The sequence below is a fragment of the Nerophis ophidion genome, linkage group LG04, assembly GCF_033978795.1.
Source record: "Nerophis ophidion isolate RoL-2023_Sa linkage group LG04, RoL_Noph_v1.0, whole genome shotgun sequence".
In the NCBI taxonomy this organism is placed as follows: domain Eukaryota; kingdom Metazoa; phylum Chordata; class Actinopteri; order Syngnathiformes; family Syngnathidae; genus Nerophis; species Nerophis ophidion.
Genome location: NC_084614.1, coordinates 23873203 through 23897347, shown reverse-complemented (window position 1 = coordinate 23897347; position 24145 = coordinate 23873203). Strand labels below are relative to the sequence as shown.

At 41.1% G+C, this 24145-nt stretch overlaps 1 protein-coding gene across 6 annotated transcripts in view; it reads left to right on the top strand.

Annotated features, from left to right (window-relative positions):
• Nucleotides 1–24145, top strand: part of akap9 (A kinase (PRKA) anchor protein 9) — a 108134-nt gene that overhangs the window by 79061 nt on the left and 4928 nt on the right. For 5 of the 6 annotated variants that reach the window (XM_061897538.1, XM_061897539.1, XM_061897537.1 and 2 more), the window contains 22 exons: nt 1805–1981; nt 5638–5742; nt 5860–6012; nt 8439–8525; nt 9706–10677; nt 10753–10887; nt 10966–11010; nt 12205–12339; nt 12428–12469; nt 12552–13514; nt 15091–15142; nt 15222–15343; nt 15432–15608; nt 15671–15838; nt 16278–16383; nt 16473–16638; nt 16707–16857; nt 16928–17239; nt 18195–18580; nt 18646–18751; nt 18841–19017; nt 19966–20172. In XM_061897538.1, coding sequence (XP_061753522.1) covers nt 1805–1981; nt 5638–5742; nt 5860–6012; nt 8439–8525; nt 9706–10677; nt 10753–10887; nt 10966–11010; nt 12205–12339; nt 12428–12469; nt 12552–13514; nt 15091–15142; nt 15222–15343; nt 15432–15608; nt 15671–15838; nt 16278–16383; nt 16473–16638; nt 16707–16857; nt 16928–17239; nt 18195–18580; nt 18646–18751; nt 18841–19017; nt 19966–20172 — 4944 coding nt within the window. The remainder of the gene's footprint in view (nt 1–1804; nt 1982–5637; nt 5743–5859; nt 6013–8438; nt 8526–9705; nt 10678–10752; nt 10888–10965; nt 11011–12204; nt 12340–12427; nt 12470–12551; nt 13515–15090; nt 15143–15221; nt 15344–15431; nt 15609–15670; nt 15839–16277; nt 16384–16472; nt 16639–16706; nt 16858–16927; nt 17240–18194; nt 18581–18645; nt 18752–18840; nt 19018–19965; nt 20173–24145) is intronic. The other variant, XM_061897541.1, reaches the window with a different exon arrangement.

Sequence of the window (24145 nt, the reverse complement as noted above, 5' to 3'; positions counted from 1 at the left end):
CATTGCAGTATTCCCAACCCTTCTCTTGCAAACTCATGAGAATGTTTGTCTTTTTCTCTTCCCCTTTCTTTGTTGCACAGTAAACATCAACAATATTTCAAAAATATAGCTTTAAGACTTTTAGTGAGTCCTATGCCATTTTAATGCTAATGAGCTGTGTTGGTCCATACCTGTCTCCGATATATATATGCTTTTTACATACACACTTTAACTCTGCACTTGTCCAACATAATAGATGCCATATAGTGCATACATCTGGGGATAGGTATCGAAACCTTGTTCCATAATAGCAATGATAGCTTCTTTTTCCTGTCTGTTTAGTCAGCCAACTGCAACATTGCTTTAGCGGCGATATTGTGCAAGTAACGTATTGTAATTAATGTGGTGTCCTGACAGAAGCACACAGTCTGATGCTCGTTTAAAGGGATCATTATGATTTTTTCCCCCTACCTTTTAAAACACTTTCTTGTGGTCTACATAACATGTAATGATGATTCATTGGCCAAATGTTTGCATGGATTAGATTTTACAGACCAATTTCAAGCTGCTCTCTGACTGACTCTTCAGTATGCGCCGTTTTGTGGGCGGTCTTATTTACGTGCCTCCACTTCGGCAACGTCTTCTCTCCGTCATCTTTGTTGTCGTTTTTTTTCGCTTCCATAGCAAGTGTACTGACAGATTAAGTTCGAACTATATGCTACTTTGTATGAGAGATGGCAACAGCATTGGATGCATCTGCATGTACAAGCCAGTTTTCCCCACAACCACGGGATCTCGGAAAAGAAGGAGCTTATTGACTACACAGTTAGCCTACAATGGTGGACCCCCGCAAAGCACTTTGGTATTCTCTACAATATATGGGTAATCCACTGGCAGCACCAATGGGGCAAATTCTAAACGGCTCGTTTTCCAGGAGTATGAAAGAAGGCAAGACTGTTTTATAAATATCGCCGCAATGGCTTCACGGTTAGATTTCAAATTGTCGGGACCTATGCAGATCCCTACTAAACAACAGCAGGTAACAATAGGTAAAAAAAAGTTGGTTTTGCATGATAGGGCCCCTTCAAATTTCAAAAACAGCCCTTTTAACACTGCTAGCAGCACTATCCAGTAATTGCATCAACAATACAGCATTTTTTTTTCATGCACAAAGGACAGATACCTTTTAAAAAATCCAGGATTTATGAGCATCAAAAATTACATAAGCAAGTCATTTTTATAGAATATACATGTTTTGTATTGCTACAACAATTATGACAATTTGTTGTGGATTGTATTTCTTTTTTTTTTATGTATATCTTATTTTTTTATAGAGTTTAAGTATTTAAATGATAAGTCTATTCAACTTCAATGTCACAAACAATAAGGTCCTGGTTGATGCAAGGACACTTAGTTGGGTTTTCTTCCAAGTTAACTAAACAACCTGCTCTGTAGATCCATTTCCTACATCACTTTTTAAATAATTTTATGGATTCTTCTTTTTGGGGTTGTCAACCCTAACAGCCCTGCTCCCTACCTGTGAGATACCTTCTTCCTTTATTTGACCGGTGGCTCAATCACCTGTCCCCTTGCTTCATGTACTGCTGTGTAGTTCGTCGCCCTGAATGAACGCTCTCTCTCCCCCACGTAGCTCCTTGCACTTCTTTCCACCCTCCCTCCCTCCTTCCTTTCTCAGGTGGATCAGCTGACCTCCCAGCTAGCGTGTATGTGTATGTGCCGGCTACACTGTAGCAAGCAGTATCTGTAAGCAATTGTATTTAACGACCCTCTTTTCTATTTATCTTGCTTTGCGCTCTACTACCAGGTGCAGCATCTGACCAATCAGCTTAAGGAGAAGGCAGACTGGTGCAGTGAGCTGCTGCTCAGCTCCGAGCAGCTGCGTCGTGAGCTGGGAGAGCGCGACCAGGAGATTGACAGGCTGGAGAGCCGCATTCGCGAGCTGGAGCAGGCCCTGCTGACCAGCGCCGAGTCCCTGGAGAAGGTTAGGAAAGGGGCCACAGGGTGATAAAAGACACAGAGAGAGAGATTGATAGCAGGGATGACTAGTGAGTGGGAAGCGTAGTGGATGTGCAGCAGGGTAGAAGATCTGTGTGTGTGGAGAATGATTTATAGGAGCTCTAGGAGGTGGGAGGGGCTTCACAGAGCCAGAAAACAATGTGTCGGGGTGTCATGACGACGCTGATCTATGCTTAGCAACCATTGTCAGCCAGTGCCTCTGCTGCGCTGCTATTGGTGTATAAAAAGTGTTTTAGGAAAGACCCCAAATAAAAACCTTGACTCCCGCTTATTCCAATAAGTCATTAAGGCCTCTTTCAATTTTTCGGCCAAGCTTCCTATTGACACCGGGTGCATGGTTTTTAATTTGGGTCATGTCAAAAAACATTTGGATTAAATGAGCTGTTTGCAACTTTTATACAGATGCTTGGAGGGCGTATTAAATAATATCATGCCTCATAGGGTTTCAGCACGTAATGACGTAAACTATGTCCGCACGTAACACGTGCACGCACAATGGATTTGTGTGTTGTTAACTAATAATAGCAGTTTACTAATTTTAGCTATCATCAAACGTACATCACCGCATACTGTAACAACAACATGACTCCAAATTGTATGTTGCTTCTCTGGGAATGAAAAAAATAAAAGATTAAAATAGAATAAAATTAAAAAAAGTAGTCTAAGCCTGGGCCTCTGGAGAGAGGGTCCAGACTGACGCTAAGGGAAAAAAACCCAACTCATAGCCATAGTACACATACGACTTGCATGTGTGTAAGAGGGAAACATCAAAGAAAACAAAGGACATGAAAGACATTAAAGCAGCGGAGCTGATGCAACCAGCCACTTCTTCATACAGCTATGAATAAAAAGTAAAAGAAACCTATACACTGTGGTGGCCTCTGCGGTGTTCCACTCCATCGTCTGCTGGGGTGGAGAGAGAATGGCCAGAGACAGGAGCAGACCCAACAAAGCAACCAAGAGAGCCGACTCAACTCTCGGCCGCCAACCAACTCTCGGCCAGTGTCCAGTCCGCATGGATGAGCGAGGATACGTCCAAGAAGACTGGGGTGTCCGATACTTGCTCATTCAGCCAAGACACGGAAGCTTATCCGTCTCGGCGCTCAGTGGCAGCTACACAGCCCTGTCTCTTCAAACTGACTCTGGTGTAGCGGAGACCCAGCAGCTAGTCTTCATGGCCAAAAGGCTCCCGGGAGGCAGATCCAGAAGTCCACAAAAAGCACCGCAGAGGTCACGATAGTGCCACCCCTTGTCACACTTTCCCAAAAAAATAATATGTATATAATAACACATGAAAACAAGAGGGAAACACAAAAGGATGACCCAAGAGCACAGAGCTCCTGCCAACAGCAGCCACACTAACATATAATATTGTATTACGTATTTTGCTCATTTTAATCATAGTATTAATTTCACAGACGCATCGCAACATTTGCTTTTCCATTCAAAAACAACAAATCTACTACTCACGGCATACTTCTTGGGGGTGGCATGGCGTAGTGGGTAGAGTGGCCGGCCAGAAACCTGAGGATTGCAGGTTCGCTTTCCACCTATTGACATCCAAAAAATCGCTGCCGTTGGGTCCTTGGGCAGGACACTTCCCCCTTTGCCCCCGGTGCCGCTCACACTGGTGAATGAATGATGAATGAATGATAGGTGGTGGTCGGAGGGGCCGTAGGTGCAAACTGGCAGCCACGCTTCCGTCAGTTTACCCCAGGGCAGCTGTGGCTACTGATGTAGCTTACCACCACCAGGTGTGAATGAATGTTGAGTCCCACTTCTCTGTGACCGCTTTGAGTGTTTAAAAAGCGCGATATAAATCTAAGTTTTTTGTTTTTTTCTTAAGACACAATACTTGGTTAATATTTAGGTCAAGAAATGTAAATGGAGTAATGTTGGTGGTTTTTGGATGGTTATTTAGGGGGCTTTGTGGAATAGACAAGCTCCCATTGACGCCATTGTGAGTTAACTTTTGCTAACGTTTACTTACGATTTAGAATGCATAAAAAAAAGAAAAACGTGTGTTCTCGACTTAAATAAGGATTGTAAATGATAGAAAAATAAAATAAAAAATGCAGTTCCCCTCAAAAACACTTTATTTTGGTCTACATAACATGTAATGTTGGTTCTTTGCTTAAAATGTTGCATAGATGATGTTTTACCGGCGATCTTCAAGCCTTTTTGACTGTCTCTTCAGTACGTGCTGTTTCGTAGGCAGTCCTATTTACGTGGCTCTACTTTGACTACGTTTTTTTCCCCCCACCAGTCATGTTACAGTTTTTATCGCTTCTATAGCAAGTTTACTAACAGATATAAGTTAGACCTACATTCTACTTTGTAATAGAAAGGGCAACAGCGAAGGATGTACAGTATGTGCATGTAAGAGGCAGTCTGCTCCACAAAAAGAGGATTGAGAAAAAGGAGCTTATAGACTACAGTGCTGACTTCAATGGCGAACTCACGCAAAGCTCTTTGGGTAAATTTCTACTATATGTGGGGATATCAGCAGCTTTATTTACCTCTGCATGCACTTTCAAATGTAGGCTTTTGAAACTCATGCTTGTTACACCTGTTTTATTGCTTTTTCGTTGAACTCAGTGGTGCTATTAATGCTGCAGTGTTTCCCATATAGACAAAATAGCCCTGTAGGCAGAAAACGACTGCTACGTGTGGCCCCGCAATTAGTGGTGGGGCCGGGGGCCCGTTTTGCATGAAGAAGTGCATGTGAAATGTCAATGATTAACGGGGCACTTCATGTAAAATGCTACCACAAAATTATTCCATACTGGCTCTTGTGCACAGCAAAACATCTTGTTTTGTAAGGCAGAGGTGTTGGGTTCAAATCCCAGTCGGAAATTATTTTGGATGGTTTATAGATTTATGTTAAAATTATGTTAAAATGTCATTTTGACGAAAAAAAAATAAATTATTGACCAATTTTTTTTTTTTACAGTAATTTAGTTTTATATAAAACATCCATCAAATTAAATTAAAGTTTGATTAAAAAAGCCAGAGAATTTATTCACATAAATAAAATATGTGTGAAACAAATAGTAATGGGTAGGGTGGGCCTCCAAATCAAGTTCTGCCGAGGGCCATCATTTAGCCTGGGGCAGCCCAGCATTCATTTATTTTTGGCAGATGGCTATATAAAAATACTACACTGTGTAGTAATGACGTTGCTGAAGTGGCAGCTGATTGCATTAGCTTTGTGGCCTTTTATGTTTTTTAATGTGCTCTGTCTTTTTTAATGTTTTCCTATAGTTTTCATGTGTTTTTTACTTGATTTTTTTGTAGACGTGTGGTATCTGCACTGCAACCAAACAATTTTCCCATTGTGGGATAAACAAAGCTAGGTCATTCCTGTAATGCCTTCCTCACTCATAAACACATTGTAACGGGCTGAATCCATCTTATCGTTACAACTCCATTTAGGAGATCCATACTCTGCTTGTTGCTGCGTCATGGCCAGATATGCCAATAAGATGATCCACCACTCCCTTGCTCACCAACAAACTTTTAATACTGTTGAAACGTCCTGTCCGTCTGACATCTCTCATTAGCCTGCATGTGTGTTAAATAAGAAAATAGACTAATGTGCTTTTTTGTTGTGTATCAAAGGATGAGCAAAATAGAAGCCAAACATCCATCGCCAAGGCAACGCACACCACATTGGAGGCTCAGTTGCAAACTGAAAGAGAAGCATTGGAGCGAAAAGAGAAGGAGGTAGAGTAGTGTTCCCTCTGCACCTTTTGTCGTTCTCCTTGTAGATATGATTAGATTGTGGAATCTTGCGGCGCCAATTTCGACTTCAGCGACTTTCCTTTTCTCTCTTCGTCTCAGATCTGTAACCTGGAGGAGCAGCTGGAGCAGTTCAGAGAGGAGCTGGAGAACAAGAACGAGGAGGTGCAGCAGCTTCACATGCAGCTGGAGATCCAGAAGAAGGAGATCAGCAGCCAGCAGCAGTACCTGGAAACGAGGGAACGCATCCTCCAGGTAACCTTTGTTCTTCTGCAAAGACGAAAATGTTTTTTGAGAAATACTGTTAAATATTTTAGGTTAGTGTTGTACTAGCTGTAGTTTATTCTCCTTTTTTAAATTAATGATTATTAATGATAATTAATTAAACAATATAATAAATCATATACATATTCATTATTATTAATTAATATAATTAAATAATATTAATTATTTTAATTGATGCCTAATCATTTGCCTTTTAAAAATAGAAAGGTCTATTAACTACCAGAGGCTAACATTAATGGTCCCATACTATACACAATTTCTACTGTTTTAAATATGTCTGAGGTTTCACAATATCAAGGGAGTAGGTTTGATTTTGAGATTGGTGGGGACACAAAAGTGCTCCGAGGCAGCACTCTGAAAGTTTACTTTTTTTTTTTTTTACATTAGCAATCATAATTTCACGTCATTCAGATGTTATAGTGTAAAGCAACTAAAATGAAAGCAAAGGAGACAACTTGGAATAGTTCTCATCTTTACTCTTTAGTGTAGGGCTGTAGTGCAACTGTGCATCATACTGTCAATGAACATAGCCTACTGCCCATCAACAACGTCAGAAATACATTCATGCAATACAACATTGTAAATAAACATAAATGAACTGTAATAATCTTTTCCACAACTTGTGTTTAAATCACTCACAATTTTTCCCTTCATCTACTTCTTTCTATTGCTGCTTTTGTACTGTAAATATGTTACATGAAACTAAAAAAAATTCAAAAAATAAAACGGAAAGGTGAAATCCGGCGATCTGATTGGCTGTTAACCGTGGTTTAAATATTGAGCAAGGCTACTATTCTAAAGCCTGATCACAGCGTAGGCTATCACTCCGCCTCAGGCACGTATGACTGCTATGAATGGAAGTTGTTGTCATGTATCCATGACAACGGACTGTTGCAGTCCGTAGAAAAAGACAGCTGATGTTTTTACGATGTTAAAAAACGGACTAAAGTAGTTGAATTCACATGTTTAAGGTTAACTTTCACCTACGGGGAGGGTTAACAATGGTAGAGGGGACTGAGCGTTGACTTTCACCTGGAAAAAAAGCGGAGGAAAAGACGAGATGCAGTGCTGATTTGGAGCTAACGTCTGGATAGGTGGGACTGTTTTTTCCACAGTGAAGAGTGACTGCGGGGACAGCCAATCACACGTAAGTTAGCATGAAAGCGGCAACTAATCAGGGAGCGATATTTAGGTTAGAGGCAGGACTTCTTGCAGAGACCGACATTTAACCCTTTCTGTGCCATAATCATTGACAAAACATTACGGGCAGCGCTTGTATTGATAGTGACTACACAGTAGCGGCTGGATATTGGTAGGGACGTGTCCCTAGCGTCCCTACCCAATTCTACGCCCTTGCACAATATTTGTAAAAAATAATAATAAAAATCTAGGATGTTTTTTGACTTTATATGATATCACATACAACGGGCATGTCAAACTTGTTTTTTGCAGAAATGGCCGCTTGTAACAGTAAATATTTATATGGCCCTGCAATGAGGTGGCGACTTGTCCAGAGTGTACACCACCTACTGCCCGAATGCAGCACTTTTAGCACCTCCCGCAACCCTGAAAGGGACAAGCATTATCAGAAAATTGATGGATGGATAAATGTATAATCACCTCATGATATTATTACACAATTGCTTATGCATTTATCATATTGTTTACTTGCAAATGTATGGATAATTACCTTTGAGATCATAAGTCAAGTTGAAAAAAAAACAAAAGATGTTTGGAATATATTGGTGCACGATCAAAGAACATTCAAGTTCAGATGATATGCAATTGCATCCAGTAAAGTTATTCTGCCAAAATTGAAATAATAAAGAAATGTATCAAAAAAGAGAGTTGCTATAATGACGCACATATCCAGGCTTTCACGGGGTCATGTAAAATGATATTGCAGGCCGCATCTTGCTTTTGACACCTGTCACATAGAACAACGAGACAGGGAACACGTTAGCAACACTAAAATAGCTCCATGTTAACATTACATGCACATTTTTAACAGCAACACCATGCTACATTAGCTCAATAGGATGAATAAATGTGTAATCACTTCTGTTTCTGACTGATAGATATTGTAATTAGCAGAGCTCTGAACTTTATTTTGAGAGTTGCAAAGTCTGCTTTTGGGCTTTTACCCCAAAACATGCTTATCTAGCTGGAGACGAGTTTGAGGCAGTTTCATGTCCACGAAAAAGGACCTACATAATGTTTGAAGCTCTTAAACAGACTCTATGGACACATGTGACTGGAACACCAGTATAAAAAGTCCTTATTGTTATTGTAAAGATTTGACAATATTAGGACATTTTCACCAGTTTGCCAAAAGAAATGAGGCCGATTATGGACTCTTTTAATTCCATCACGTTATAATCTTTTGACTCTTGAAGGTGATGGAGGAGAAGGACAGGGAAATAGTACATCTTAATGAACAGATCACTAAGCTCCAACACATGGAGAAAACGTCTGGCATCAAGGTAAAATATATGTATAAATATATCATATGTGTGCACGAAATGCAAATACAAGTCTATTTCGTGTGTGCATAGCGTCGTGGTTGTGCGTCATTTTGTGTTGGTCTTGTTTACTTCCATTTTCGGTGGCTCCGTTTGTATTTTATTTTTGGTTTGTCTTGGTAAGTACTTATTCCGTTTTTGGTGTGTTATTGAACCCTTGAGTTTCCAATAATATCCAAATAATAAATCACTTTGATTACAAAATGTTACTTTATATTGGAGACTCAAAGGTTGTTTCTTAAAGTTATTTTTATTAGGGATGTTCCGATTAGGGTTTTATGCTGCCGATTCCGAAACGATCATCAATGAGTAAGATACCATTACCTATTTATTTATTGTGAGTGTTATTGATAGTTTATCAACACAATATTCAATCTAGTTCTATATTCTTCTTTATTACATACAATTATTTGATACAAATGAAGTTAATAGTACACAATTACTAAACGGAAGTAAAACATTAACTGTAACAGACAATAATTAAGAAGTACTGCTCTTGACTGATATGTCTACTTGTTAATTACCTCTTAATAGCTGTTTGCGTTCTGCTTAAACTTAACTATGCACTATTTCTTTGTGTTGTTTAAAGCTAGCTTAGCAGTTAGCTTGGCCACTAGCATGCCCGCCCCTGTAACATTTCTAGCCTGGTCCTCCAATGGTAATGTAATGTAATGAAGAGGGTTGTTATCATCTTACCCTATCTTACCACCTACTCAGTGGTCTAGTGGTTTGAGTACTCAGCATCAAGGGTTGGAATTAAGGGTTAAATCACCAAAAATAATTCCCGGACATGGCACCGCTTCTGCCCACTGCTCCCCTCACCTCCCAGGGGGTGAACAAGGGGATGGGTCAAATGCAGAGGACAAATTTCACCACACCTAGTGTGTGACAATTAATGGTACTTTAACTTTAACTTAGTGGAGTGGTTCCACACTGTGTATGGAGACACATCTTTAGCTGCTAGCCACACTTGTCAATCAGGGGACTAAAAATAAAAACAATGTCAGCGAGAGGGGGTCTCTGAATGGCATTAAAAGGTATTAATCAATTCCATACTTTTTCATGAAAATCAGCCAACACCAATCGGCACATCCCTAATTTTATTTATTATCATGAGTTCATATCTTTTTCATGCTTTCAGGAACTAGATGAGCGCGATGAGCTGATAAAGGACCTGGAGTCACAGGTGGACTGCCTGCGGAGCGAGCAGGAACGCCTAAGAAGCAACAGCGAGGACGAGGTGGACCAGCTGAATGCCGTCATTGACAAACTCCAGCAAGAACTGGTCCACATCGAGCAGAAACGGGATGCGGGTGATGAAAACAATGCCCATGTTGGGCCCCACGGTGAGGACTATGCGCCAAGCAGGGAGGAATATGATGAAATAAAGCAGAAAATGGACATGGCCTCCAAGGAGATTGATACCCTCAAAATGGCGCATGGCAAGCTGTTGGAGATTCATGAAGTCTTAAAGGAGAGCGCAGTGGCCCAAAGAGAGAAATGTGACAGCACAGAAGCAGAACTTCAAGAGAAAACTGCAGGCTTTGTAGTGGTCCAGGCCCAAGTTCAAGCACTGGAGCAAAGAGCAGCATCTGATATAAAGGAGCTCATTCTCCGCATTCAGGAGCTTGAGGACTCTGTGCGTGAAAAAGACACTGAACTCAGCCGCTGTCAACTCCTTGTGGAGCAAACTCAAAAATACGCAGATGATCTGCAACTAAAAGTGTCCTCACTGGAGGAAGATTCTAGGCAGAAAATGGCAGCTGTGCTTGTCAACAAAGCCAGCCAGGAGGTTTTGCAACAGCAGTTCCAAACATCCGAAGAAGATCATCACCCACACAGTTTTGGCGACTTTAGCCTCCCTCAAATGGAACTCAGCCTGCCTGTCCATGCTAGACAAGCTCCAAGGGGCAAGGTGGTCCACCTGACACAGAAGCTCTTTGAGCTGGAGGCAAGTCTCAGCGGGATCCAGAAAGACCAGGAGCTCCAGAAGCAGCTGCTGTCGAGCTCAGAAGAGGACGTGTTGGAATACGAGAAGAGGCTGGCGGTGCTCATGGATCTGCTGTGTCAAATGAAGGTCAAGACTCCTCCAAGGGCGTCACCAGCTGTGGAGGTAAGAGGGTGAAACTTTACAAAATCCAAATTAAGTCTAATGAGAAGTATAAACCCTTCTGATTCTTTGAATTAGGCCTCAGCTGGTGACCACCTACCTGCGTCTGAGCTACTCCAAGAGTTGAAGAAGGCAAGAGAAGAAACCTTGGACACCAAAGAGCAGCTGGACAACTACAGCAAGCAATGCAGCAAACTCCAGGAGGAATTAAAAGTATGTGAAGATCCAAACCTTCTCTAAGAGCACGTGAAGAGGTTATTTCTGACTTTCTTGCTTGTCTCTTTCTTTAAGGAAAAAACAGAAGCGGTAGAGAGACTGAAGCACCAACTTCAAAAGGTACTGTATACTTCATGGACATTCTGAACAGCCTGACCATCAGGGCATAAACACGTATGCATGCGGTTTTTCAAAGCCACAACCACCACGGGGGTCACATGATCATAGCCTCGGTTTTGTTAAGATGTAAAGATATTTTTTATTTCATTGATATCAGTCAGTTACATATATATATATACACACTTTAAATGAACTGTTTATTTAGTAAAAAACAACAACACCAAAGTATAAAACAACAGCACATAATTATGGGGGTTTATTTGATACTTTAGGGAGGCTTCAGCCCTCCTAAAAAGACCTAATGGCACCACTGGTTCGAATGCTTGATGAAAAACATTATTGATGAAACAAAGACATAAACATGTATTTATTGTGGGCTTTGTGCTCATAGAGTGTGCCATCGACTATGTTTCCGGGTTGTCGTTGGGAAGACTAGTATGTACTGTACGTAGAATGCAGGTTACAATAATGGATTGATGCGAGTGTTTACATGCAGGAAGGACCGGATTTACAATCACATAATACCAGTACAAGGAGAACCTCGATTTACCAATTTAATTGGTTCGTGCGTGCGTGCTCGTTCTTATAAGAGGCACCGCTGAACGAGAGGTAGTCTTCTCCTCCGCTGTGAAATAAGTCCACTTTGGCATTTTTTTTCCAGAAAAGTTAGTTCTCATTACAATTAAAAACTTGCTGGTACAAAGCCAGCTCATTCAATCTCTTCATTACGAGCAAGGACAAAATTGCTGCTAGCGGGACACAAAATAAATGGATGAGTTCACACCAGAGCATATTTGGCACAATCTTAAAAGTTCGTAAACCAAAAGTACAAAGTATCATTGTATGTTGATCCCATGTTTAAAAAGTCTACAACCTTTATGTGTTTTTCCATTCAAATTCTTGGCGACATTACTTGCTGCGTTAAAATACTTCTTAAGGGTTTTTGCATGTGTTTTTAAAAAGTTATTTTCAACCAAAAATAGGTCAATAATTAGGTTTTTTCGTGCAGATAAACATACTGGGTGTGTCGAGAGGTGCCGTTAGGTTTAGGGTGGGTTGGGTGCCCTTCAGGAGTCTGATAATAATAATACAAAATAAATATTAATAAAAAACAAAATGTTGCCACAAACAAAACCCTGTTTAAGGCCACATGAAGCTTAGTTTATGTCTGCTGCGTCCCTGTTGGCACTTCAGGTGTCTTCTCAAGGAGATGAAGAGATGCAAGCGCTTCAAGGAGAGTTAATAATGAGTCAGAATGAGGTGGCGCTCGCCAAAGAGGAGCTGAATAGCTGCAAGGAAAGCTTGGAGAAGCTGCAAGAGCTGCTGCAGGTATTAAATCTCACTTTTAAAACAAGATAAAAAACAAAGCTAAATCATTCATCATCATCATCAACCTTTCTTTTATGTTGTCTTAAAGGAGCGTGAACTGACCATCAATCAACTTAAAGAAGAATTCAAAGTAAGCAGAAAAGCAACTCACATGTTGTTTTTGTTCTTTAAGAAAACTGGGATTGATTGATCAGTTGTCATTTCATGTCCAGGTTGGAGCTGAAGAGGACAAAGCAGACAAGACGGAGCTTCTCAAAGAGCTCCAAGAGGTCAGACTCAATGCAGACTCCACCAAAGAGGAACTTGACATTTACAAATCCCACAATGAGAAGCTGCAGGAGGATATTCTGGTGCAGGAGTTGTCTATTTGTAGGCTAAACGAGGAGCTTGATGAGGTCAAAAACACTCTTAAAACCACCAAAGAAGGACTGAGCAGCTACAAATCACACAATGAGAAGCTTCAGGAGGACATCCACATTCGTGAATCCTCTATTTGTAAGCTCAAAGAGGAGCTCCAGGAGGTCAAAAAGAAAGTGGACGCCACCAAAGAAGAAGTAAATGGCTGCAGGCAACACAATGAGAAACTTAAAGAGGATGTCCAAGATCGTGAGCTCTCTATTTGTAAGCTCAAAGAAGGGCTCGAGGAAATGCGAACAGCCATGTTGAAGACAGGCGAGTCAGCTCCGTCGTCTTCATATCCGGCTCAGTCTCCTCACCCTTTTTCCTCAGCTTCGTCCTCCTCCACCGCCTCTCAACCCAAAAGAAAAGCAAGCAAGCAGCAAGCCGCTAAAGGAAGCAGCACCAAAGAGAAAACATGTCTCTCTAGGAAGAGTTCTGCACCCTCCAGTAGAACCCCCAGAAAGCAAATGAACAGCAGCAGTGACTCAGAGCAGCACGGGCCGGCTGTGTCGGACGCTTTCACGCAGACGGAAGTGCTCGTCACGTCTGACTGCAGTGAGAAGCCCCCTGTGGCGAACACCAAAGAGGAGCTGGAGGAGCTGATCAAAGAGTTCCAGGAGAAGATCGTCCAGATGCAGGAGCTGCACGCCGCGGAGATCCTGGACATGGAGGCCCGGCATATATCAGAGAGCGACACCTTGCGCAGGGACGCACAGAACCTGGAAGATGAGTGCAAAGCCTTCAAAGCTGTCATTGACAAGCTGCGTTCCACTGAGGTGAGGACAGTAAATAAATACTAATAAATAGAATTTCTTGAAATTATTTTTTACACAACTGCAAGAACTAACATGCATTTAATGGGATTATATATATTCTATATAATGTCAATAAATTAAAAATGCTTAATTCTATAGTACATTGTATTACTATGATATTATTATATTGGTACAGTATATTGTGATACTTGAATCAGAATTTCTGTATATGTGTTGCAGTAAATAGATATCAGTGTTTCCCACAGGTCAGGCATCTATTTGTGGTGGTGTGGTCGGTTGGGGTTGGGGGCAGGGGCCGGGGGGTTATAGATGGGGGGTGGCAGCGGCGCCGGCGATGACCAAGAAGAACGCGCAGTTGGAATATAATTACAACATTTTATGTACATATTTATATACATATTTATATAATATTTAGATATTTATATAATATGTAACTACAAGCTCCATTCACAGACAGAGTCCCATGGATTTTATGAGCGGTCGAGCAAGTCAAAAGCCGGAAAAAAAAAGATTAAAAAATTATATAATTTTTTTAATTTTTTATTTGTGGCGGACGTAATTTTTTCGTGGCGGGCCGCCACAAATGAATGTGTGGGAAACCCTGGATATAATGGCCCAGGTTGATACCTGGTGGCACCCACTGGCATTCATTTGTGAAGCAGCTATTAATTGAGGCACTAAATTGTTAACAATAGTGCTTGGTAAATGATGACACAGTGAGTGTGTGGCACACTCACTGGCCGTATCGACACCGCACTAACAGTGTTGCGGTTTCATAATGGCGCCATACGCTGCATTAAAAAGTCAAGCTGTGCAGAAAGGAATACGAAACATTCAACTCTGGTCAATAAGCCAAAGAGTAAAAAGGAAAAGAGCATTATGTTTATGTAGCGCTGTAAGATCCAATTTATTGCACAATTTTGAATTCAACCTTCTTAGTTACATTTAGATTTAATATGGTGACAAATAATATTGTCAAAAGCAGTACAACATTCCACCCACTTTCAGTATCAGCTGTCACTTGTGAGCCGAAAGAAGCGCTACCAGCTAAATGCAGTTCGCCATTTCATACAGCAGTTGAATTAGTTACATGTTTTTTTTTTAAAGTGACGCACACATCAAGTCACCAAGGGACACAACACACTCTTTGTGTTTTAGTTTTGATGCGTTGGGGCTTCGGTATCGTTTGACCCATCACTAATATATATATATTTTTTTATTCACTGTAACTGAAAGAGAAAGTTGACTAATGCCGCTTTCTGCAGGGGAAAACGACTGCGGTCTAAAAAGCTGTTCACTCAACATTATCCTGCAGGATAATGCTTTTTTAAAGTATATGTCTGTAATTTTTTCTTAAACTGAAGTTAAAAATGTGTTTAATAACGGTTAGAGGCTAATTAAAAGGTGTGGTGTAGCAAACATTTTTACAGCTTTTTATTGGTGCAGCTAATCATGTTATGCCATGTTATATGTTTTTAGATTAGATTACTGTCAATAATTAAATGCTTATTACTTTTCATTGACTGTCAGATATCTTGTTCTGTAGTTTCACTTCTTCATGTTGCATTTTCTGTAGGCTTCGAGACTAGATCGGTCGCTATCGCAGTTCAAAGATGGCTACACAAGTGGTAAGCTAAACAATGACAATAACAAGCAATAATGATAATCACAGACAATGTCACAGTGCGGGTCGTCTTTTGTTTACAGACAGCAGCTCGGACTACAGCCAGAGAACCGGATATGACCAAGCAGGACTTCAGCAGGAATTCAGAGTGACACCCGAAGGTGCCAGAAGAGAGACGGATGATCAATTACCAGATCGCATCAAGGTAAACTAGTTATTTATTGTCATTAGATAACTTAAGATGTAGTTCTGTAGCTTTTGAAATATTCAAATTTGATGGGATGTGCTTACAGACGTTGCTCCGTGAGGTGCACCAGGAGGGCATGCAAGTGCTCTCTCTGACAGAGCTCCCTTTCTCTGAGGGTGAGCCAAGCTCCCATTTTAACCTCCAAGCCTGGGTGAAGGAAAGAGACACCTTGTCGGCGACTGTAGACTCCCTCAAAGGCCTCATCGCCCACATGCAAACAGAGGTACTAAAAAAGGACAAATACACCCGAAAGTCAAGTCGTTACATTTCCGTGTTGTCCCACAGACGTCTACTGCAGAGGACTGGTGTGGCGAGCTGCTGGACGCTGTGCGGCAGGTGTTTGTGAAGGAGCGTAGCGTGCTCAAGAGTGCCCTTTACAGCCAGTTGGACCTGCTGGACACCAGCGACGCCATCATCCACCTCAACCAGCTGGAGTGCAGACTAGCCGAGCAGGTGAATGACCAAAATATCATAAAAATGTTTCTTCCAGAGGAAAAAAAGTCTGGAAAATGTAAAATGATGTTCCAGTTAGATCGATTTATACAAGCAAACCAGCAAGCGATGCCTTACCTCCAAGTGAGTCAGAGCTTCTTTTCCTGTCACTCACAGACACACACCAGTGACTTGGAAAGTTACACCTGCTTACTAAATGACCTGTTTAGTGGAAGATATTTAGATGTTAACACGATGCAGGCCTGCTTGTAGCAGACTTTATATGGGACAATCTACGTGCAAGTTAATAATATCTGATCATTTTCATAGTAATTTACTAGTTTACTAATGTAATCATTATGCATGTCACATGATTCATAGAAATAAAATTAAATGAATACCATGTGATGTTTCTTATCTCTAACATTTCACGGATCCTTTCTTTTTGACCTTTGTCCAGGATGCTCAGCACAGAGAAGCGATAGGTTCCCTCCTCACTGCAGACAGAGCCAGTCTCAGGTCTGAGATTCATCATCTCCGAGGTCAACTGCAGCATCTCCATCAAGGCAAGTCTCCTTAAAATATCCCTGTCATTATTTCTACATAGCGTAAAAATGTCCTTTGATGTACTCCCCGTTATATTTATGCTCCTCAGATGCCAGGCCTGTCGTGTTATTGGCTGGTGAGCACAGCGTGAAAGAGCAGCGAGGTGGAAGAGATGCTGATGGAGCGATGGAGAGCGAGCTGTTGCAGACTCAACTGGAGCTGGAGACCACGCTTAAGGCACAGCACAAGCACCTCAGAGAGCTGGACACACTCAGGTTAAAAATGAAGATCTAGAATAATATAAGTTATGACAATAATGCTGACATGTTAACTTTGTGTGCAGGGCTGAGGTATCACAGAAGGCTGCAGAAGTGGATGTACTGAATGACCAGCTGTTGGAGGAGAAAAAGAGAGGTCGTGAACTTCAGTGGGCCGTGGAGAAGGAGCAATGCCGAATTGGGAGAAGCGAGGAGAGCACACGAGAAGAAGTGGAGGTTTGTATCTGCTGTCTAGCGCAGGACAAAAGCTGCCAACATTATGACACACCTTGTGTGGCCCTCAAAGGACTTGAAGCTTGATTTGGAGGAACAAAGGATCCAAGTCACACAGCTGACGTCCACATTGGAACAAGAGCGCCAGGCCTCCTCTCAGCTCTGCCAGCAGGCTGAGAGGGAAAAGCTGAGCCTCCACAGACACCTCCAGGAGCTCCAGGTTCAGCTGGAAACCGCGCGAGGCCAGGCCCAGGAGATGAGCTCTGCTTTGCAGCGAGAAAAGGAGCTGCGTGTAGGTGGAGTCTTCACCGGCGCCGATCAAGTAAATGAAGAGGAGAACCTTCTGGAAAGGCTGCAGAAGGATCTAGATGACAAACATGCACAGGTGGGTGTTTCTCCCTTTAACGTGCAATTTTGTTTGAGCTCCAAGGTTGATCTTTTTTGAGATATTTTTGGGCATACGATGTTTCCGATAGGAAGTAATTGAAACAGAATTCATCCAGTGTCACAAAACATTAAAAGGCTATTTAGTGATGTTTTAGCATCCTTAACTGTCGAGCAAACGTAAATAAGCCAACAACTGTTATATTTATACATTGAAACATTGAAATACTTTCATTCTAATAAGAAATTGTTAATGTACTGTAATTCTAAATTTGATTTAATAATCTGTTTCATTGTAAAAACTGGCAATCACAAAACCTAAAAATGAATGTTTTATGTTTATTTTTTTATGTTTATATTTAACACGCTTTTAAACACTCTTATTGTAAGTTTTTATGCGGGTTTTTTGTCTTACTGAAAATGTTACTTTATTCCGAATTTGATGAGAAAATATTAGCTAATTCCAAATTGTATTAATTAATCAGTTTTAGCGTCAAACTCTGGGTACCCTAAAACATAAACTTTATTGTCATGGAAGTGTAAAAATATGTCAACCACTGAAGTTTAGCTTGAATTCTGAAATTGACAAAGTAATTATTTCCACAATCAAACTACGACCATCATAACACACACAAATTACATTTTAACAAACTTTACTGTCATGCACATGGAAGAAGTCAACCACATCAAAACAAAACATTGTTTAAACAATGTATATCTTTTTCACAAAAATGGTATTTAATTCCAAATATGAAGATTTAATCTATTTCAGGGTCAAACAGTTGCCATAATAAAACCTAAAAAAAGGTGAAATTTTTAACACATTTTACTGCCATAAGCCAAAATGTGTCAAATTCCACGTTTGAATGTTGAGGTACCCACGGTGCTTTCTTTAGGATTTTACCATTTTAGCGATCGATAATGGTATTTATCAAGCCACTTTTCTTGTCCTCTAGGTGGTGCATCTCCTCAGTAAAGTGGAGGCTCACAAACTTGAGGGCGTGAGAAAACAAGAGGAGCTGACGCTGGTGGGCCACAAGTCCAGAGGAAACCAGCAGGCTTTGCTGGAGGCTCAGGTCCGTCTGGAGAATCTGGAAGCTCAACTCTTGGGGACGCAGGAGCAGTTGGAGAGGGAGGTAGAGCGGAGAAGGACCCTGGAGGAGGAGAGGGACAGACTGGTGGGGAGTTTGGCTCCTAAAAGTAGCGTCCAGCAGCCTCCTCTCTCAGGGGTAACCGGTGGGGGACCCCATCACGGTCCTTGGCGCACTGTGGACACCATTCTGGGGAAACTCCACCTTGTGTCCTCAAAGTTACGCAACATGGCGACCAAAGCAGCGGGAAGGTAGCTTATTTAAATAAGTAGTCAACATTTGCAGCTCTGTAGTAAAGTCTTTCTTCCTTGAACAGCTCGTCTGCTGAAGTCTCTACTGATGAGCTGTGTCTGCTCCAGTCCACTGTTAGTGAGGTCATCACGACGCTCCAGCAATCTCCAGGTCTTCCCTCCATTCCTGAGGTCAGCATTACTGCTTTTTCCCACCCAACCAACAATATCATTATCACAAGTCCTTTTTTTTTTTAAACTGCTGCCTGTGCTGCCATCAGAGCTCTGCCCTGCTGGCAGGAGCCTCCAGCAGCTCCTCCTTGACAGAACGTCTCCTCAGGCAGAACACCGAGCTAACTGGTTTCGTCAGCCGCCTGACCGAGGAGAAGAACGACCTGAGGAACCGCACGCTCCGATTGGAGGAGGAGATACGCTGCTATCAGCACGCCGGCAATACTGTGAGTACACGATTGTTGAATAGAAATGCAGCTATCGATTATTTTAGTAATCCAGTAATCTATTGATTAATTTGTTTGAATAATGGAATAAAACTCACTTCATAGCCTCAAAGTAAAATAAAAACAATGTAGCCTAAAACAGATAGAGAATAAAGAAACCAAACTAAACAAAGAGACCCTAAAATAGTAAAAGGGACGTATAATTAATTTGGTCTTCCTGATTTATACATTTAGTTACAATGTTGGATACTCGTGTTAAAAAAAATTACAAAACGTCAAATCATAAGGTTCATGAATATTGCTGTGAGCTTGCACGCACTTTTGGATGCCTCTGTTTGTGGGGTTTTGCAGTCTGGATGTTTTGTGATGTCACAGCGAGATGGACGTACGTATTTGGACATATATGTAAAACTTTCAGCAAGAGCGGGAGGAGCTCCAATACATAGTATCTACACAAGGAAGTGTTTTAAATGTAGATTAAAGTCATAAAATTTCTCCTTTAACAACTTAACACATAAACATTGGAAAACTGTATTAATTGGAAGAGTTAATAACATACAATCAATTAACATACAAACTGTAGAAGCTAACATGTCCTCACATGTGTTGGAATATAACATTTGTTATGAACCAGCTCTCTTTTGCAAAGATGTTTGTCTTTTTCACTTTTTAATTGCAAAACCTCTCTCTCTTCTTCTTTGGGCCTCTTGGTTTTTTTCCAAGTTGGTGTTGGTTTTCTTTCAGCCATCTCTGGGCACGCTGATGTTCCTGCCACACACACACATTGAAGCAGTCTTACAGCAACAATATAAAATATTTCTAATCAAATAATTGATGAATCGTTGAAACCCAATCGTGAAACTCTCGTTATTTATTCTAGTTTCACATCCAAGGTGAACAATAATTCAAGGCATAATTACCATTTTAGTGTATTCTCTCCTCTTGCAGTCCACTGGGAGGAGGGGAGTGTCCAACATGGACTCAGCAGACATGCTGCTTTTCGCACAGGAGAGGGAAGTTTGGACTGGAGAGAAACTTCAGTTGGAGAAAGCTTTGCATCAGGCCAATGCTCAAGTGGCACGACTCAAGGGAGAGATGAGGACTGACATCCTGCGGGAGATAAGTGGACCTGAGGCTGACAGCGCAGCTCTAAAGGTAAGAACAAATCAAATGCCGTATTTTCCGGATTATAAGGCGCATCCGGATTATAAAGCGCACTGCCGATGAATGGTCTATTTTTTTAAATCTTTTTTCATATATAAGGCACACCGAATTATATAGTCATATTTTTTTTTTCTGAATTGAAAACACATACTTGTAGTATACATAACATCTACAGGGTATCCGCGGATCCTTAAAAAGTCTTACATTCATGTATCTAAAATTAAGGCCTTAAAAAGTGTTAAATTTATTAGAAATTCCTAGAATGGTCTTAAATTCAGTACTCAATGGTCTTAAATTGTCGGGCCAGTTTTTTTTGTTTTTTTTTTCGGGGCACGTCTTTGAGTAAAAGTTACGGCATGTCTTTGAGTAAAAGTGAGCTGAAAATGAGAACAGCCAGCTGAAGCTCAACTGAGGCTCTTTTGAGTGTGTGTTCAGTGTTTTGTTGTTGATGTTATAATACTGTTTTGCACTATTATTGCACTATTATTGACCAAATGTAATTTATTTTTACCCTCACCTCGGTTATTATGTTTTTACTGGCATTGGTGTCGGTTTGTTTGTTTTGGATGTCATAGTTTTTGGATCCCTCAAGATTTTTGATAAGCTGTTTGGCAGAGTGGTGCATATCAGTTTGTTTATTAATAAACATACAAAAAGTAAACTTGACTGATTGTCATTGAGGTTGTAGTACAGTGGGATCCCCAACCATCGCTTATATTTATAGATTTTTTATTTATTTTTTCGGTCTTAAATTTCTATTCAAGGTGGCATTAAAAAGGTCTTAAAAAGTCTTAAAATTGACTTGCTGAGACCTGCAGATACCCTGATCTAATGGTGGTTCTTTGGTCAAAATGTTGCAAAGATTGTTATACAGATGATTTTCAAGTCACTTTAGGATGCGCAGTTTTGTGGGCGGTTTTATTTTTACGTGGCTCACTTTTGACAGCGTCTTCTCCTCGTCATCTTTGTTGTAGCGGTGTAGCGTGTAAGGACAGGAGTGGAAGAAGTGTCAAAAGATGGAACTAACTGTTTTAATGATAATTCAGACTTTACTTAAATCAATAACGGAGCAGCATCTCCTTATCCGGCGGATATGAGTCCCGTGAAAAAAAGTCTGACCGGAACTCTCTAATAACTAAAGTTCCTTGGGGGAATAATGTAAACTCACTATACTGGTATGTTTTTGCGATTTCATGGAACTTTACACTACTTTATATTAGAAATGGCAACAGTGGAGGATAAATGTCCCATAACAAGAAGATAGAGAAAAAGAAGCTTATCGACTATGGTGTCGGCACGGACTGCAAAGGCCCTGTGTGTAATGTTCTGTATTTTCAATGGACCATTAAAAATGTTGATGTTGCTTACTTAAGTCATATTGTAGTCTACACGTATCTCTTATGTGTGACTGTCATCTACTGGTCACACTTATCATTACGCAATGTACCAAATAACAAGATTTTAAGTGCGCCTTTTAGTCTGGAAAATACGGTAAATTAAATATTTTCCTTCACATTGATCCCTATTCACATACATCTGCAACGTTTCACATTTGAATCGATTTCGATACCAATTACTGGTAACAGGGAGTCAATACCTGTGTGTTCATATATTAAAAAATATTAATCTAGTTGGCGTACTTTTATAGGGTGCAGCGGATTAGAAGGCGCACTGTCCATGAGAGGGTCTATTCAGGTCTATTTACATACAAAAGCCACAACGGATTATAAAGCGCATTAAAGAGCTCATATTGTGTTGTTTTTTTCTACAGTAAAACACTTCCTTGTGGTCTACGTAACAAGTAATGGTGTTTTTTTGGTCAAAATGTTGCATAGATTATGTTTTATGGACCATCTTCAAGGCGCTTTCTGACAGTCACTTTAGAATGTGCTGTTTTGTGGGCGGTCGTATTCACATACCTCCACTGTGACAGAGTCCTTTCCCCTTCGTCTTTGTTGTACCGCAAATTTTTAGCACTTACATAGTGAGTCTACTGACAGATGTAAGATAGAACTGTTTCACACTAGAAAAATGGCAACACCAGAGGAAGAGTGCCCCACAACAAGACAATAGAGCAGGGGTGGGGAACCTATGGCTCGCGAGCCAGATGTGACTCTTTTGATGACTGCATCTGGCTCTCGGATAAATCTGCTTAACACGATAAGTAATGAATAATTCCACTTGTAATCAGTGTTAAAAATAACGTTCAAAATATAAAAAATTCTTATGCATTTTTAATCCATCCATCCGTTTTCTACCGCACCTGTTCAAGAAGTTGCGTTAATGGTAAAAAGTTATTTATTTATTTATTATTGGTTAGTGTGGGGCTTGCCCTCCTCGGGGTTCTTCAGACCACCAAGCACCGACATGAGAGCCTGTTTCATCCATCCATCCATTTTCTACCGCTTATTTCCTTTTGGGGTCGCGGGGGGGGGCGCTGGCGCCTATCTCAGCTACAATCGGGCGGAAGGCGGGTACACCCTGGACAAGTCGCCACCTCATCGCAGGGCCAACACAGATAGACAGACAACATTCACACTCACATTCACATACTAGGCCCAATTTAGTGTTGCCAATCAACCTATCCCCAGGTCAATGTCTTTGAAAGAGGGAGGAAGGGTTACAGTATTGTTTCATTTTTCTATAAGTCTCAGTTGCTTTCCAGAAATTGTCTTTTTCTCTTTTGTTCTTGCTCGCGCTTTGGCTCCAGCCCCCACCCCGTCTCTCCTCCTGGGTGCTGCTTATAACAGAGTGACAGGTGGTTAGATAACAAGGCCCAGGTGGGCCATCTACGCACTTGTCGCTGATTTCCAGGCCGATCCTGGCAACACCCCACTTCGCTGCAGGCCCGCAGGTCACGCCCCTCCACAGTTAGCTTCAGAATAACAATGTTATTACAAAGAATAAGAGACCTATTATACTCTAGAAATGTTGTTCTTACTTAAAAATGCACGCGTTTAATGTGTACAGCACTGTTTTTCAACCACTGCGCCGCGGCACACAAGTGTGCCATTAGATACAGTCTGGTGTGCCGTGGGAGATTATGTAATTTTACCTATTTGGGTTAAAAAAAATGTACAAACCAGTATTTATAGTCTGCAAATGATATGTTGTTGTTGTTGAGTGTCTGTACTGTCTAGAGCTCGGCAGAGTAACCGTTTAATACTCTTCCATATTAGTAGGTGGCAGCCGGTAGCTAATTGCTTGGTTGCTATCGGAAACAGCGGGAGCCGGTGTGCGGGTAAAAAAGCTGTCTAAAGCTTAAACCAAAAAATAAACAAAAGATGAGTGCCCCTAAGAAAAGGCATTGAAGCTTAGGGAAAGCTATGCAGAACGAAACTAAAACTGAACTGCCTACAAAATAAACAAAAACAGAATGCTGGACGACAGTAAAGACTTACTGTGGAGTAGAGATGCGCGGTTTGCGATCACAACCACGGAGTCCGCGGATAAAACGTGGGTCGGGCGGGTGACATGACGAAAAAATAGATTTTTAATAGATTAGGGCGGGTGGCGGTTGAACCAATTCGTAAATATATATTGTAATAATCCCAGGAATGTAGGCTCATAAAACTTCTTCGTTTGTCTTGTCTTTATTGCACAGGATGTAATACAACCACAGCTCTATGTCTCTAACGCTTTTCCCGGCACAACTCGAACTCTCACTTCATGTCAATAACGTCACTTCCCTATCTCTCCCGGAAGTCCCGCCCCCCAGCCAAAGTCATTGGCTAACACCCCGTAGCCAGCCGCTACATTATACATAGTTATGTTGAAGAGGTTCATTTAGCCTACTGACGTGTATTTATAAATGGTTGATTTATATAGGCTAGTATGTAAAGTGTTGTACCTGACAACTCTTGATGGTACAATCCATATATCACGTCACAGACAACGTCACGCTAACATCACGTGACACCTCTGATGAAGGCTGCAGAAGCAAGGTAGCCCAAACTTGTCAGTT